The sequence below is a fragment of the Panthera uncia genome (assembly GCF_023721935.1).
Source record: "Panthera uncia isolate 11264 chromosome A1 unlocalized genomic scaffold, Puncia_PCG_1.0 HiC_scaffold_17, whole genome shotgun sequence".
NCBI lineage: Eukaryota > Metazoa > Chordata > Mammalia > Carnivora > Felidae > Panthera > Panthera uncia.
The window spans coordinates 28,462,766-28,478,089 of NW_026057577.1; the positions used below are offsets into that span (position 1 = coordinate 28,462,766).

The 15,324-nt window shown below is 45.1% G+C and overlaps 1 protein-coding gene across 4 annotated transcripts in view; it reads right to left on the reverse strand.

The window, feature by feature from the left end:
• The window catches only part of LOC125935504 (core histone macro-H2A.1), an 89,490-nt gene that overhangs the window by 42,540 nt on the left and 31,626 nt on the right, over positions 1-15,324 (reverse strand). For all 4 annotated transcript variants that reach the window (XM_049649209.1, XM_049649207.1, XM_049649208.1 and 1 more), the window contains exons 3-4: positions 14,897-15,003; positions 14,272-14,469 (exon numbers count right to left, since the gene is read on the reverse strand). In XM_049649209.1, coding sequence (XP_049505166.1) covers positions 14,272-14,469; positions 14,897-15,003 — 305 coding nt within the window. The remainder of the gene's footprint in view (positions 1-14,271; positions 14,470-14,896; positions 15,004-15,324) is intronic.

Here is a 15,324-nt window from a genome sequence, read left to right on the forward strand (position 1 = left end):
GGTTTTGATGGTTTCCTGTCTCACATTCAGGTCCTTTATCCATTTTGAGTTTATTTTTGTGAATGGTGTGAGAAAGTGGTCTAGTTTCAACCTTCTGCATGTTGCTGTCCAGTTCTCCCAGCACCATTTGTTAAAGAGACTGTCTTTTTTCCATTGGATGTTCTTTCCTGCTTTGTCAAAGATGAGTTGGCCATACGTTTGTGGGTCTAGTTCTGGGGTTTCTATTCTATTCCATTGGTCTATGTGTCTGTTTTTATGCCAATACCATGCTGACTTGATGATGACAGCTTTGTAGTAGAGGCTAAAGTCTGGGATTGTGATGCCTCCTGCTTTGGTCTTCTTCTTCAAAATTACTTTGGCTATTCGGGGCCTTTTGTGGTTCCATATGAATTTTAGGATTGCTTGTTCTAGTTTCGAGAAGAATGCTGGTGCAATTTTGATTGGGATTGCATTGAATGTGTAGATAGCTTTGGGTAGTATTGACACTTTGACAATATTTATTCTTCCAATCCATGAGCAGGGAATGTCTTTCCATTTCTTTATATCTTCTTCAATTACCTGCATAAGCTTTCTATAGTTTTCAGCATACAGATCTTTTACATCTTTGGTTAGATTTATTCCTAGGTATTTTATGCTTCTTGGTGCAATTGTGAATGGGATCAGTTTCTTCATTTGTCTTTCTGTTGCTTCATTGTTAGTGTATAAGAATGCAACTGATTTCTGCACATTGATTTTGTATCCTGCAACTTTGCTGAATTCATGTATCAGTTCTAGCAGACTTTTGGTGGAGTCTATCGGATTTTCCATGTATAATATCATGTCATCTGCAAAAAGCGAAAGCTTGACTTCGTCTTTGCCAATTTTGATGCCTTTGATTTCCTTTTGTTGTCTGATTGCTGATGCTAGAACTTCCAGCACTATATTAAACAACAGCGGTGACAGTGGGCATCCCTGTCGTGTTCCTGATCTCAGGGAAAAAGCTCTCAGTTTTTCCCCGTTGAGGATGATGTTAGCTGTGGGCTTTTCATAAATGGCCTTTATGATCTTTAAGTATGTTCCTTCTATCCCGACTTTCTCAAGGGTTTTTATTAAGAAAGGGTGCTGGATTTTGTCAAAGGCCTTTTCTGCATCGATTGACAGGATCATATGGTTCTTCTCTTTTTTTTTGTTAATGTGATGTATCACGTTGATCGATTTGCGAATGTTGAACCAGCCCTGCATCCCAGGAATGAATCCCACTTGATCATGGTGAATAATTCTTTTTATATGCCGTTGAATTCGATTTGCTAGTATCTTATTAAGAATTTTTGCATCCATATTCATCAGGGATATTGGCCTGTAGTTCTCTTTTTTTACTGGGTCTCTGTCTGGTTTAGGAATCAAAGTAATACTGGCTTCATAGAATGAGTCTGGAAGTTTTCCTTCCCTTTCTATTTCTTGGAATAGCTTGAGAAGGATAGGTATTATCTCTGCTTTAAATGTCTGGTAGAACTCCCCTGGGAAGCCATCTGGTCCTGGACTCTTATTTGTTGGGAGATTTTTGATAACCGATTCAATTTCTTCGCTGGTTATGGGTCTGTTCAAGCTTTCTATTTCCTCCTGATTGAGTTTTGGAAGAGTGTGGGTGTTTAGAAATTTGTCCATTTCTTCCAGGTTGTCCAATTTGCTGGCATATAATTTTTCATAGTATTCCCTGATAATTGTTTGTATCTCTGAGGGATTGGTTGTAATCATTCCATTTTCATTCATGATTTTATCTATTTGGGTCATCTCCCTTTTCTTTTTGAGAAGCCTGGCTAGAGGTTTGTCAATTTTGTTTATTTTTTCAAAAAACCAACTCTTGGTTTCGTTGATCTGCTCTACAGTTTTTTTAGATTCTATATTGTTTATTTCTGCTCTGATCTTTATTATTTCTCTTCTTCTGCTGGGTTTAGGCTGCCTTTGCTGTTCTGCTTCTATTTCCTTTAGGTGTGCTGTTAGATTTTGTATTTGGGATTTTTCTTGTTTCTTGAGATAGGCCTGGATTGCAATGTATTTTCCTCTCAGGACTGCCTTCGCTGCATCCCAAAGCGTTTGGATTGTTGTATTTTCATTTTCATTTGTTTCCATGTATATTTTAATTTCTTCTCTAATTGCCTGGTTGACCCACTCATTCGTTAGTAGGGTGTTCTTTAACCTCCATGCTTTTGGAGGTTTTCCAGACTTTTTCCTGTGGTTGATTTCAAGCTTCATAGCATTGTGGTCTGAAAGTATGCATGGTATAATTTCAATTCTTGTAAACTTATGAAGGGCTGTTTTGTGACCCAGTATATGATCTATCTTGGAGAATGTTCCATGTGCACTCGAGAAGAAAGTATATTCTGTTGCTTTGGGATGCAGAGTTCTAAATATATCTGTCAAGTCCATCGATCCAATGTATCATTCAGGGCCCTTGTTTCTTTATTGACCGTGTGTCTAGATGATCTATCCATTTCTGTAAGTGGGGTGTTAAAGTCCCCTGCAATGACCACATTCTTATCAATAAGGTTGCTTATGTTTATGAGTAATTGTTTTATATATCTGGGGGCTCGGGTATTTGGCGCATAGACATTTATAATAGTTAGCTCTTCCTGGTGGATAGACCCTGTGATTATTATATAATGCCCTTCTTCATCTCTTGTTACAGCCTTTAATTTAAAGTCTAGTTTGTCTGATATAAGTATGGCTACTCCAGCTTTCTTTTGGCTTCCAGGAGCATGATAAATAGTTCTCCATCCCCTCACTCTCAATCTAAAGGTGTCCTCAGATCTAAAATGAGTCTCTTGTAGACAGCAAATAGATGGGTCTTGTTTTTTTATCCATTCTGATACCCTATGTCTTTTAGTTGGTGCATTTAATCCATTTACATTCAGTGTTATTATAGAAAGATACGGGTTTAGAGTCATTGTGATGTCTGTATGTTTTATGCTTGTAGTGATGTCTCTGGTACTTTGTCTCACAGGATCCCCCTTAGGATCTCTTGTAGGGCTGGTTTCGTGGTGACAAATTCCTTCAGTTTTTGTTTGTTTGGGAAGACCTTTATCTCTCCTTCTATTCTAAATGACAGACTTGCTGGATAAAGGATTCTCGGCTGCATATTTTTTCTGTTTAGCACACTGTAGATATCGTGCCAAGCCTTTCTGGCCTGCCAAGTTTCAAAGGAGAGATCAGTCACGAGTCTTATAGGTCTCCCTTTATAAGTGAGGGCACGTTTATCCCTTGCTGCTTTCAGAATTTTCTCTTTATCCTTGTATTTTGCCAGTTTCACTATGATATGTCGTGCAGAAGATCGATTCAAGTTACGTCTGAAGGGAGTTCTCTGTGCCTCTTGGATTTCAATGCCTTTTTCCTTCCCCAGTTCAGGGAAGTTCTCAGCTATAATTTGTTCAAGTACCCCTTCAGCACCTTTCCCTCTCTCTTCCTCCTCTGGGATACCAATTATGCGTATATTATTTTTTTTTAGTGTATCACTTAGTTCTCTAATTTTCCCCTCATACTCCTGGATTTTTTTATCTCTCTTTCTTTCAGCTTCCTCTTTCTCCATAACTTTATCTTCTAGTTCACCTATTCTCTCCTCTGCCTCTTCAAGCCGAGCCATCGTGGATTCCATTTTGTTTTGCATTTCGTTTAAAGCGTTTTTCAACTCCTCGTGACTGTTCCTTAGTCCCTCGATCTTTGTGGCAAGAGATTCTCTGCTGTCCTGTATACTGTTTTCAAGCCCAGCGATTAATTTTATGACTATTATTCTAAATTCACTTTCTGTTATATTATTTAAATCCTTTTTGATCAGTTCATTAGCTGTTGTTATTTCCTGGAGATTCTTCTGAGGGGAATTCTTCCGTTTGGTCATTTTGGAGAGTCCCTTGCGTGGTGAGGACCTGCAGGGCACTTCCCCTGTGCTGTGGTGTATAACTGGAGTTAGTGGGCGGGGCCGCAGTCCGACCCGATGTCTGCCCCCAGCCCACCGCTGGGGCCACAGTCAGACTGGTGTGTGCCTTCTCTTCCCCTCTCCTAGGGGCGGGATTCACTGTGGGGTGGCGTGGCCCGTCTGGGCTACTTGCACACTGCCAGGCTTGTGTTGCTGGGGATCTGGCGTATTAGCTGGGGTGGGTAGGCAAGGTGCACAGGGGGTGGAGGGGCAGGCTTAGCTCGCTTCTCCTTAGGTGATCCACTTCAGGAGGAGCCCTGTGGCAGCGGGAGGGAGTCAGATCCGCTGCCGGAGGTTTGGCTCCGCAGAAGCACAGAGTTGGGTGTTTGCGCGGAGCGAGCAAGTTCCCTGGCAGGAACTGGTTCCCTTTGGGATTTTGGCTGGGGGATGGGCGGGGGAGATGGCGCTGGCGCCTTTGTTCCCCGCCAAGCTGAGCTCTGCCGTCCGGGGGCTCAGCAGCTCTCCCTCCCTTTGTCCTCCAGCCTTCCCGCTTTCCGAGCAGAGCTGTTAACTTATGACCTCCCAGACGCTAAGTCGCGCTTGCTGTCGGAACACAGTCTGTCCGGCCCCTCTGCTTTTGCCAGCCAGACTCGGGGGCTCTGCTTGGCCGGCGAGCCGCCCCTCCGCCCCGGCTCCCTCCCGCCAGCCCGTGGAGCGCGCACCACCTCGCCGCCCTTCCTACCCTCTTCCGTGGGCCTCTAGTCTGCTCTTGACTCCGGAGACTCCCTTCTGCTAATCCTCTGGCGGTTTTCTGGGTTCTTTAGGCAGGTGTAGGTGGAATCTAAGTCTGTACTATGGAGATTAAAAAGGTCCCTTACCTCGCTCAGATTCCACCTAAGTGTCTGTACCTAATTTTTTATTTATAGTTATATATTTGTGGGAGAACTGGATGTCAGTGGTCAAAAGGCTCAAACTTTCAACTAGAGTTCCAGTCCAAAAGTATGACGTGGGAAGACCCTGACCCTCACCTCCGCCATAGACACACCCAACCTCCAGCTACTGATAGAGCAATTCCTTCTGAAGAATTGAAGGCTGACTGAACAGCTTTCGTACAACAAAGATAAAGAGACCACACAGAAAATAACAGAAGGAAAGAGACACAGTGATGAAGGGAACCCCCCACCCGCTGCTGCGAAGTGCAGTAGGGAAGGAGATACTGAGGGACTGGGAGCAAATTTGTTAGCCTTAGGCACAGGAAAAAAAGCCTTGATTTAAAACAGCAGCTAGTAGGGGTGCTTGGATGGCTCAGTTGGTTAAGAGTCCGACTTCGGCTCAAGTCATGATCTCATGGCTCATGACTCCGAGCCCTGCGTCAGGCTCTATGCATTGACAGTGTGGAGTCTGCTTGGGATTGTCTCTCTCTTCTCTCTCTGCCCCTCGCCCTCTGGTTCGTTCGTTCTCTCTCTCTCTCTCTCTCTCTCTCTCTCTCTCTCTGTCTCTCTGTGTATTAACTTTATATCCTGCAACTGTACTGAATTCATCGATTACTTCTAGTAGCTTTTTGATGGAGTCTTTAGGGTTTTCTATGTATGGTATCACTTCATCTGCATAGAGTGACCCTTTAACTTCTTTACCAATTTGCATCCCTTTTATTTTTGTTTTTCTTTTTTGATTGCTGGGGCTAGGACTTCCAGTACTATGTTGAATAAAAATGGTGAGAGTGGGCATCCTTGTCTTGTTCCTGATAGATAAAATCTCTCAAAATAAATAAATAAACTTAAAAAAAAGAGTGGCTAGTATATAAAAGATCTAGATCCTGTGGCCCTCTTCTGCTCGTGCACATTCTTTCTCTCTCTCTCTCTCTCTCTCAAAAATAAATAAATATTGTAAAAAGAGCAGCTAGTATATAAAAGATCCAGCACTATAACTCCACCAAGTGACAGGAAAGCTGCTGGAACTCTTTTCACGTCAGAGGGGCTGATGAGTGCCATGGTTTACATTTCCCCTATACCTTGGTAGCATGGGTGGATGAGAGCAGGGTCCCAGGGCTCCAGATCCAATACCCTTGATGAACACAGATGAAAAATCCTCAACAAAGTATTAGCAAACTGCATTCAATGCAAGAATACATTAAAAGGATCATTCACCATAATCAAGTGGGATTTTTAGTCTAAGGATGCAGGATGGTTCGGTATTAGCAAATTAATCAACATGACGTACCACCATCAACACAATAAAAGATAAAAATCACATGATCATCTCAACAGATACAGAAAAAGCATGTGACACAATTCAACATCCCTTCATGATAAAAACTCAATAAAGTAGGTTTAGAGGGAATATACTTCAACATAATAAAGGCCATATATGAAAAACAGCAAACATCATACACTCACTGGTGAAAAAGTGAGAGCTTTTCCTCTATCAGGAACAAGACAAGGATGCCCACTCTCACCATTTTTATTCAACATAGTACTGGAAGTCCTAGCCCCAGCAATCAAAAAAGAAAAACAAAAATAAAAGGGATGCAAATTGGTAAAGAAGTTAAAGGGTCACTCTATGCAGATGAAGTGATACCATACATAGAAAACCCTAAAGACTCCATCAAAAAGCTACTGGAAGTAATCGATGAATTCAGTACAGTTGCAGGATATAAAGTTAATACACAGTAATTGGTGTGTATACACTAAAAATGAAAGAGCAGAAAGAGAAATTAAGAAAACAATCCCATTTACAATTGCACAAAAAAGAATAAAATACCTAGGAATACACTTAACCCAGGCAGTCAAAAACCAGTGCCCTGAAAACTATCAAGAAATTGAAGACAACACAAACAAATGAAAAGATATTCCACCAGCACGGAATGGAATAATATTGTTAATATGTCCATACTACCCAAAGCAATCTACAGACTCAACACAATCCCTAACACATTTTCCACAGAAGTAGAACAAGTAAAACCAACATTTGTATAGAACCACAAAAGACCCCAAACAGCCAAAGCAATCTTGAGAAAGAAGAACAAAACTGGAGATATCACAGTCACAGATTTCAAGATACACTCCAAAAGCTGTAGCAATCAAAACAGTACGGTACTGACACAAAAACAGACACACAGATCAACAGAACAGAATCGAGAAATAAACCCATGATTATATGGTCAATTAATCTACAACAAAGGCAAGAATATACAATGGGAAAAGACAGTCTCTTCAACAAAGGGTGGGGGGAAACTGGACAGCTACATGCAGAAGAAAAATACTGGACCACTTTCTCATACCACACACAAAAATAAGCTCAAAAGGGATTAAAGACCCAAATGTGAGACAATAAGCCATAAAAACAGAAGAAAACATAGGCAGTAATTTCTCTGATATTGACCTTAGCAACATTTATGTAGATATGTCTCCCCACACAAGGGAAACAAAAGCAAAAATAAACTATTGGGACTACATCAAACTAAAAAGCTTCCGCACAGCTAAGGAAACCTTCAAGAAAATGAAAACGGTGGTGGCGAGGGGGGTGCTCCTGGGTGGCTCAGTCAGTTAAGCATCCTACTTCAGCTCAGGTCATGATCTCACAGTTTCTTGGAGCTGGAGCCAGCTTCGGATTCTGTGTCTCTCTCTGTCTCTCTCTGCCCCTCCCCTGCTCGTGCTTTGTCTCTCTGTCTCTCTCTCTCAAAAATAAATATTAAAAAAATAAGAAAATGAAAAGGCAGACTACTAAATAGCAAATGATATTTGCCATGATATACCTAATAAGGTATTAATATCTAAAATATATAAAGAACTTATACAACTCAACACCAAAATAATAATCCAATAAAAAACAGGAAGAGAGAGGCACCTGGGTGGCTCAGTCAGTTAAGCATCCAATTTCAACTCAGGTCATGATCTCATGGTTTCTGAGTTCGAGCCCCATATCGGGCTCTGTGCTGATGGCTCAGAGCCTGGAGCCTGTTTCAGATTCTGTGTCTCCCTCTCTCTCTGCCCCTCCCCCACTCACGCTCTGTCTTTCCCTCTGAAATTAAAACATTAAAAAAAAAAAAAAAGGCTGAGAACATGAATAGACATTTTTCCAAAGAGGACATACAGATGGCTAACAGATACATAAAAAGATGCTCAACATCATTAATCGTCAGGGAAAACACAAAGCAAAACCACAATGAGGTATCACTTCACACCTATGAAAATAGCTAAAATCAAAAGGACAAGAAATAACAACTGTGGGTGAAGATATGGAGAAAAAAGAAGCCCTGGTGGGATTACAGAATGGTGCAGCCACTATGCAAAACAAGAAAATACAGTTGCCATGTGATCCAACAATTCCACTACTGGCTATTGACCCAAAGAAAACGAAAACACTAATTTGACAAGAGACACGCACCCCTATGTTTACTGCAGTATTATTCGCAATAATGAGTAGAGAGAAGCAGCCCAAGTGAGTATCAATAGATGAATGGATAAAGAAGTGGCACAAACACATTTAATACACATTCACATACAAAAGAATATTAGTCATATCAAAGAATGAGATCTTGCCATTCGCAACAATACAGACGGACCTAGAGAGCATTATGCTAAGTGAGATAAGTCAGAGAAAGATAAATACCAAGATTTCGCTTACTTGTGCAATCTAAAAAGCAAAAGAGATAAGTAAACAAAAAGCAGAAACAGAATCATAAATACAGAGAACTCATGGTTGCCAGAGGGGAGGGGGTTGGATGGGAAGGGCAAATGGGTGAAGGGCAGTAGTAGGTGCAGGCTTCCAGTTATGGAGGGAAGAAGTCACACGGGTAAAAGGTCCAGCACGGAGGATAAAATCAACGCTACCGTAACAATGCTGCACAGGGACAGATGACAGCTACACGTGCAGTGAAAGCAGTAAAAACATACAGAGAAGACCCATCACTGTGTTAAGGGCCCGAAACTAATTTCACATTGTAGGGCAACTACACTGCTTTTTTAAAATACTCCCCCAAAAGGTACAGACTTCCAGTGAGGAGATAAGTACAGGGGATGTAAGGTGCGGCCGGACAACTAGTTAACACTGCTGTATGGCATATGTGAAAGTTGTTGACAGTCAGTCCTAAGGGTTCTCATCATAAAGAAAAACACTTTTTTTTGTATCTCTATGAGATAAGGGAGGTCATCTAAACTTAGTGTGATAATCACTTCATGATGTATTTAAGCGAGGTCCTTATGCTGTATACCTTGAATACGTGTAGTGCTGCACGCCAAGCACAGCTCAATAAAACTGGAAAACAGTGCAATAGAGAACGAGAGGGGGAAATTGTAAGCAGGGTATATATTGCAAAGGCACAAATATATTCACGATGAGCCCAGAATGTGGTATTAAAAAAACTTTTTAAGCTGTTGCCCCACTCACCTACAACAGAAGGCGTTCAGCCCTCCACCAACAGAACAGAGGGGCTTTTGCCAAGGAAAAGTAAGTGGTCCACGGTCAAAGGTCATACAAATGACACTATGTTTGGGCTCTGAAATTCTGCATTTCATTTCTGGTTCTACTAGTGATGTAACCTTGAGAAAACTGCTGGACTTCCCTCTGCCTTCAATTCCTTGTGGGGAAAAGGAGTCTAAGGTGAGAGAACTCCTGATAAGCCACTGGCCTTGAGAGAAGGCTGCCAAACCCTGTCTGTACAGGACGGGCCTTTCCTCCCCGGCTCTCTCCAGCCTCTATACCTGGCAAATGGCTGTCTCTTCCGCGCAAGGTTCCCAACCCAATACAGGGTAGTCGCACTCAGGTGCCCCTCGTGAGATATCACTACATTCAAATCATTAGTAATTGTTTCATGAACTTTTACATAAAGCCTGTAGTCAGGGACTATTTCCCTTCCCAGCCTCTCGGATTAAAATGCCATTTTCTTTTAAGAAATGGTGATAGTGGTAGATTCTTTTCAGATCCTGGCCCGAAGCGGAAACGCTAGCAAGCAATACTCTTTGTCAATCTCTGAAATGTTGATTTTGGAGAAGTTTGTATTGTTCTACAAATCTCAAAGCCCCCATGTATTGTACCTGCACCCTGTTTTGTTCTGAACGGCACAAATCCTCATCAGTCAGAGTCAGTGGCCTTTTTAAGAACACATAGGACTGAGGTCCAAAATGCCTTATGTGAAATCCTCAATCCAGGATTCCCTGTGCACACTCTCTTTCACCCTGATGTCTGACCTGCTAGAAAGCTCATTAAAAGGCCAGCAAAATTGGCCTCTTAATTGCAAGGATGGCGGCTTCTCGAAAGAACCAATCTCTTTCTTTGGCATCCCTAACCCGAACATTCACCACTCAATTTTCAGTTTCAATATTTATTTCTCAAAAAAAGAAACAGGTGCTCTCCCAAAATCACCTTGGGCTTTCTGCCAGGCAGCGAGGAGCAAGCCTATCTTCATGATCCAGAGGGTGATTTCCACACGGGGGTGGAGTTCAGTTAGGGTGGTAGTGTGGATTTAGGTTTAAATAATCCTACGTGAGACTGAATCACTGTATTGTGCAGCTGAAACTAATATGACGCTGTAGGTTAACTAACTGGAATTTGAATAAAAACTTAAGGAAAAAATAAGAAAAATCCTAGATGAGAGCATTTTTTTATACAGATTTTTGGCAACAACTATCTATCTTCTTGGAGATCTCGTAAAGACTATCCTATGGCTCTCGGTAAACATTCTGACAAGGGGTGTTAACCTGGAAGCTTTAAGCATAAACGGTTTCCTTTGAATCTTCAGCAATTTATGCCCTTGAAAACCTTATCTTGGGAAGGATTCCTAGGCTTCTCCAACTGCCAAAGATGTGCATGTTATGGAAATGTTGGAACCTCACATGCCAAGTCCTGTTGAGTTCTCCCTGGGAGGGGGACAGGCGGACTTACTTGCTGGTCGTCTGCCAGTCACCTCTCCTACCAGTCACCTCAGGGCCCAGACACCTTACCCTCTCAGGTCTCTGTTCAAGGGTCACCTTACCAAAGAAGCCTCACCTGTGTGAAGTAACACCGCTCGTGCTGTCACTCTGCTGTATTTTTGTCACCGCACCCGCATGTACCCACAGCCCTTCTGGAATGACTCTGCCTCTCCTTGCTAGACCAGAGCAGAGCTCACCGAGCACCAGGGGAGGGCAAGGGCCTTTGTTCACTGCTGTGCCCTCACTCCCAAGAGTAATAATGGGCACGTGCAGGCTGGGTGAATACTGATCGAATGAACGCATCTTCTTTCGACAACTTTGGCACTGAATGTTAAAAGAACAAGGCAGATTTTGGAATTTCTTAATGGCACAAAATGTTCTCGATGTGACCAAGAGCCATTGGAAAACAGTCTGCTTCAGCAAGTTCACACTGGGGACTTTATCCTACGGGTGCGTGGGCACACACACCCATCAACCATCATGGTCACTGTAGCACTGTCTGTCGGAACGCTCGGGACAGCTGTAAGCTCATCCACAGAGACGTGGTTAACACGGTACTGCACACTGTAGAGTCCACTTGCACCACATCATGAAATAGAAAGAACCAGCCGTATAGTCAGAGCTGTAGAACAAGTCAGTAACAGCAGCACCCAACCCGTGTGCTGCACACCCTTCCCATCCTTCTCCACAAAGCCAGTGAGCAGGCGCCCTTAAGCACTGCCCCACCCTGTGAAAGCATTGGGTAACAGGACTTATTTATATCCAAAGGCAGGTATGACGAGGAGGACTGTATGGGCCTATACGCTTTTCCATGCGTAGACTTTCTGAAAGGCCCATAAAAATTCACTGCAGAGACTGCTCTGGGGAGGAGTGAGGGGCCGTGGCGAGAGGGGGACTTCTTACAGCACTCTCTTTCATGCCATCCCAACTCTGACACCTATTACCTCGTCAGAAACATGATGCAAATAGGCACAGTCATTGAAGCATAAGGCTGGATTGCACCCCTTCCTTTCATGGGAGGGGGTAAACTGAGGCACAGACTTGGCTGAGGCCACCCAAGTAGGAAGGAGGAGCCCTAAGGCACCACCAGGGCCCCGGACTCCTGGCTGCGGTGGGTTTTGGCACCTTTCTCCAACCGCTTCCACAATAGCTGACTCAGCTGTCACAACTGGAGACTCTCAAAACCTTCCAATTACATAGAACTGGGGGGAAAATTATGATTTGGAATTCACGTGTTGACACTTGAAAAATACCAACTCCCTTTTACTCCAAGTGCTTTAGCATGTTAGGAAGGCTTTCTCTGCATGTCTCTGGAAAGGTTATTTTCAGAACATTCCACTTAAACCTGGAGATGCAGGTTTTCTGCTGTTTCTGGGAGCTGACACCACAATTTACATTAAACAAATGTTTTGAAAATTAGCTGTTCACGGTTCCAATTTCAGCTTCCCCCAGGGTTTAATGTTAGCCAAATACTGGTACAGTAAGCAGACAATGTGTTTTATTGTGTGGAAGAAAAACAGACCACCATAACAGACTTCCTGCTTTTGTAATCAAGGGAAAAGCTGAATGTTCGAGTGATTATTGGCATATGGTTATTAGAAACACTGAGTTCCAAATATAGCTACTAGGAGCTGAACACACACACACACACACACACCCTTCATTTGAAGTCCAAAAAGAAAGACACAGCATTCTTAGTGTTCGCTTAAGTGGGAAGGCAGAAAGTCATCAGGCAGGAACTAATAGGGGAAGTAGTGGGGTGACGGGAGCGGGGTTCAGCCCAGGGTTGCCCGAGACACAGAATCAGAGAGGCTGCTCAGACGCCAACCAGCAGTGGGCCTGCATTAACAAGGGCCATGGCTAGGGCCACAGCCAGAAGAAGGCTCAGCCAAGCATTAAGGGCACCAGCTCCCTGAGGCCCATGTTCAAGAGATGATGGACCTGGCATCTTGATCCTCAAACATTTAGAAAGGCTTGCCCATGCACCTTTCCCCTGCCTTCCCTGCCCCACTATTCCCAGCAAATGCAAATGCTAGAACGGTTCAATATGCTAATTTTACAGTTGGTGAGCATGAGTAAGAGAGCATTCTGCAACATCCTCGCCTGGTCCTGAGCCTCCCCCGGGACTAGGTGGAGCACAAGCGCCTGGCAAGAACCTACAGGACACTCCTCAGGAACAGGTTTCTCTCTCACAGAGCTGGGAGTGATTCTCAGTCAGGTGGGGTGGGGTAGGGCAGGGTGGTGGCCTGGTGGCAAGAGGAATTCAGATTTTGTTTTCAGGGAATCATGTGTCTGCGCCCAGAAGGGTGTACAAGAACTTCAACCACCAAAGGCCAGCGAACAGCATAGACACAAACGTGGGAGCCTGGGGCCTGCTCTGTGGACTGGCTCAGGAGTGCCGGGAGTGTGGCCCCGAGCCTAGCCCCGGGTCAGTGCTGCTGCAGCCTGTCCTGGGAAGGTGTCCTCACAACCTCATCAGGTAAGAGGCTTGGGTTTTGCTCGGAAGAACGTGCTGACACTGCATCTGACCCACAAGGCATTTCCACCAGCTACTACTGAGGGTCTCACAAAACAGCCAGGTCGCCTTCTGCCAGGGGTGAATTCCTCCTCGTCTGGCTGGAGACCAGAAGGATCACACCTGAGGGGGGGGCCCAGGGCAGGGCAGCTTACATTCCATTTTACTGATGATGAGCTTTCACTGCACTGTCCCTCGTTTGTTGGCCCCGGAGGTTCTGACAACAGCTCAAAGGTAGGGACGGGTGAGGGAGGAACATGGAGCACGTGTTCCAGTTGCTTCCAGTTGCGCCTGCCCTTGATCCTGCTGATACTCAGACAGGTAAGAGCAACCACCTGCAGGCCCAGACCTCCCGAGGGTGGGCTGCTGTGCTCCATGCAGTGAGGAGCAAACATGGGGATCAGCTGGCCTGCCCCACCCAAGAAAACATTACGTCACACTAATGAGAGGGCTTCACTCACCACAAAAAGACCAGCACCTAGGACCTGCTCGGTGTAGGCTGGGTCTGGTAGGGGCACCTGAATAACACATCTATTTTTCTCCTTAACAAGGCAACCATCCTACTGGAAGATGCACAGTGGAGGACACGCAGGCACAGTAACACAGTGACAGTTCCGAGAGGCAGCCAGTACCTGTGGGTAGGACCCCATGGCAGCCACCCCTAGCACAGGAAAGCTCCTGCACATGCAGGTCCCTTCCCAGAGGTGGAAGCATCTCCCTGGCAGGCCAGGAATGGGCTCTTCCAGCCTGGGGCTATCTTCCTCAGACCCTCCTCACACCCCCTTGCCTACCGGGATCCGGTCCCCCAATTCTGCCCACCTGACCTGAACTAGCCTCTCCGCAAGCAGCTCCCATATGTTCCTCCTTAGTCCTCGGATAAGTCTCAGCACAAAGGAGCCACTCATGACCTCACCTGCTTGCACCTGCCCCAACCTGCCCACTCCTGCCAAATCACATACCTTGGATTTCCGAGCCCCTTTCTTGCCTCCTGCTTTCTTAGACACGGGCTTCTTCTGGGATGGAGACTTGGCCTTTTTGGCTGGGGGTGGTGTGATGATGGCTTCCAACTTCCCTTTGGATCCTCGTTTCTTTGCTAGCAACTCCGGATGGATGTTTGGTAACACTCCCCCACTGGCTATGGTGACTCCTTTTAGCAGCTTGCAGGAAAATCAAAGTAGCAGATGGTGAGCCAGCCTACCCTGTCTCTGACCTTCAAGAAGCCGGCCCTGCCCATTCACATTCTTACTTTGGGTTGGGATGAAGAGCTCCTTCATCCACGGGATCTACAAGGATGCTGATGAGACCCAGGCTCACTATACAGGGAATAAGTCCTCAGGGTCCCTCACTCTGGTGAAATTTCACTATCTTTCCTCCAGGGAGAGCCAAATACCTTGTTTCATTCCCTACTGCTCCCAAATAAAGCCTGGAGGAAGAACTGCCATGGGGGCGGAGAAGCTGCTAACGGTCCAAAATGCAGCCCAAACCTCTGAGAGCCAGCCAAACACCAACCTCCCTCCATCTCTCGGCCACTGTGACTGCCTGCACAAGCATCTGGTGTGCGGGACGTGGAGGAGAGCCCCATACCTGATTTAGCTCTTCGTCGTTGGCCACGGCCAGCAGGATGTGCCGGGGGGTAACCCGCCCCTTCTTGTTGTCTCTTGCTGCGTTGCCAGCCAGCTCCAGAATCTCAGCTGTGGGGAGCAGAGGGGTAGAGCAGCTGGTCATGTTAGAGCATCAGGGGGTCCCGGGCATCCTCCTGATCCCCCCCACAGTTCATGGTGCTGTGAATGGGCACAGGCAGCAGCCTCATCAAACAGCTGCCCTGAGGTATGAAGCTGCAGGGGTCCTGCCTGGCCACACTTTGAGCGAAGCCACAGAGGTACCGAACGGAGCCAGGAGGCCCCCAGTCCATCTCCTTTGTTTTGGAGATGCGAACACGGAGGCTTAGAGAGAAGGGAGGAGCTGAGGGTCTCTTGGTGATAAATGGTGGAGCTGACATGTGAACCTGTTTC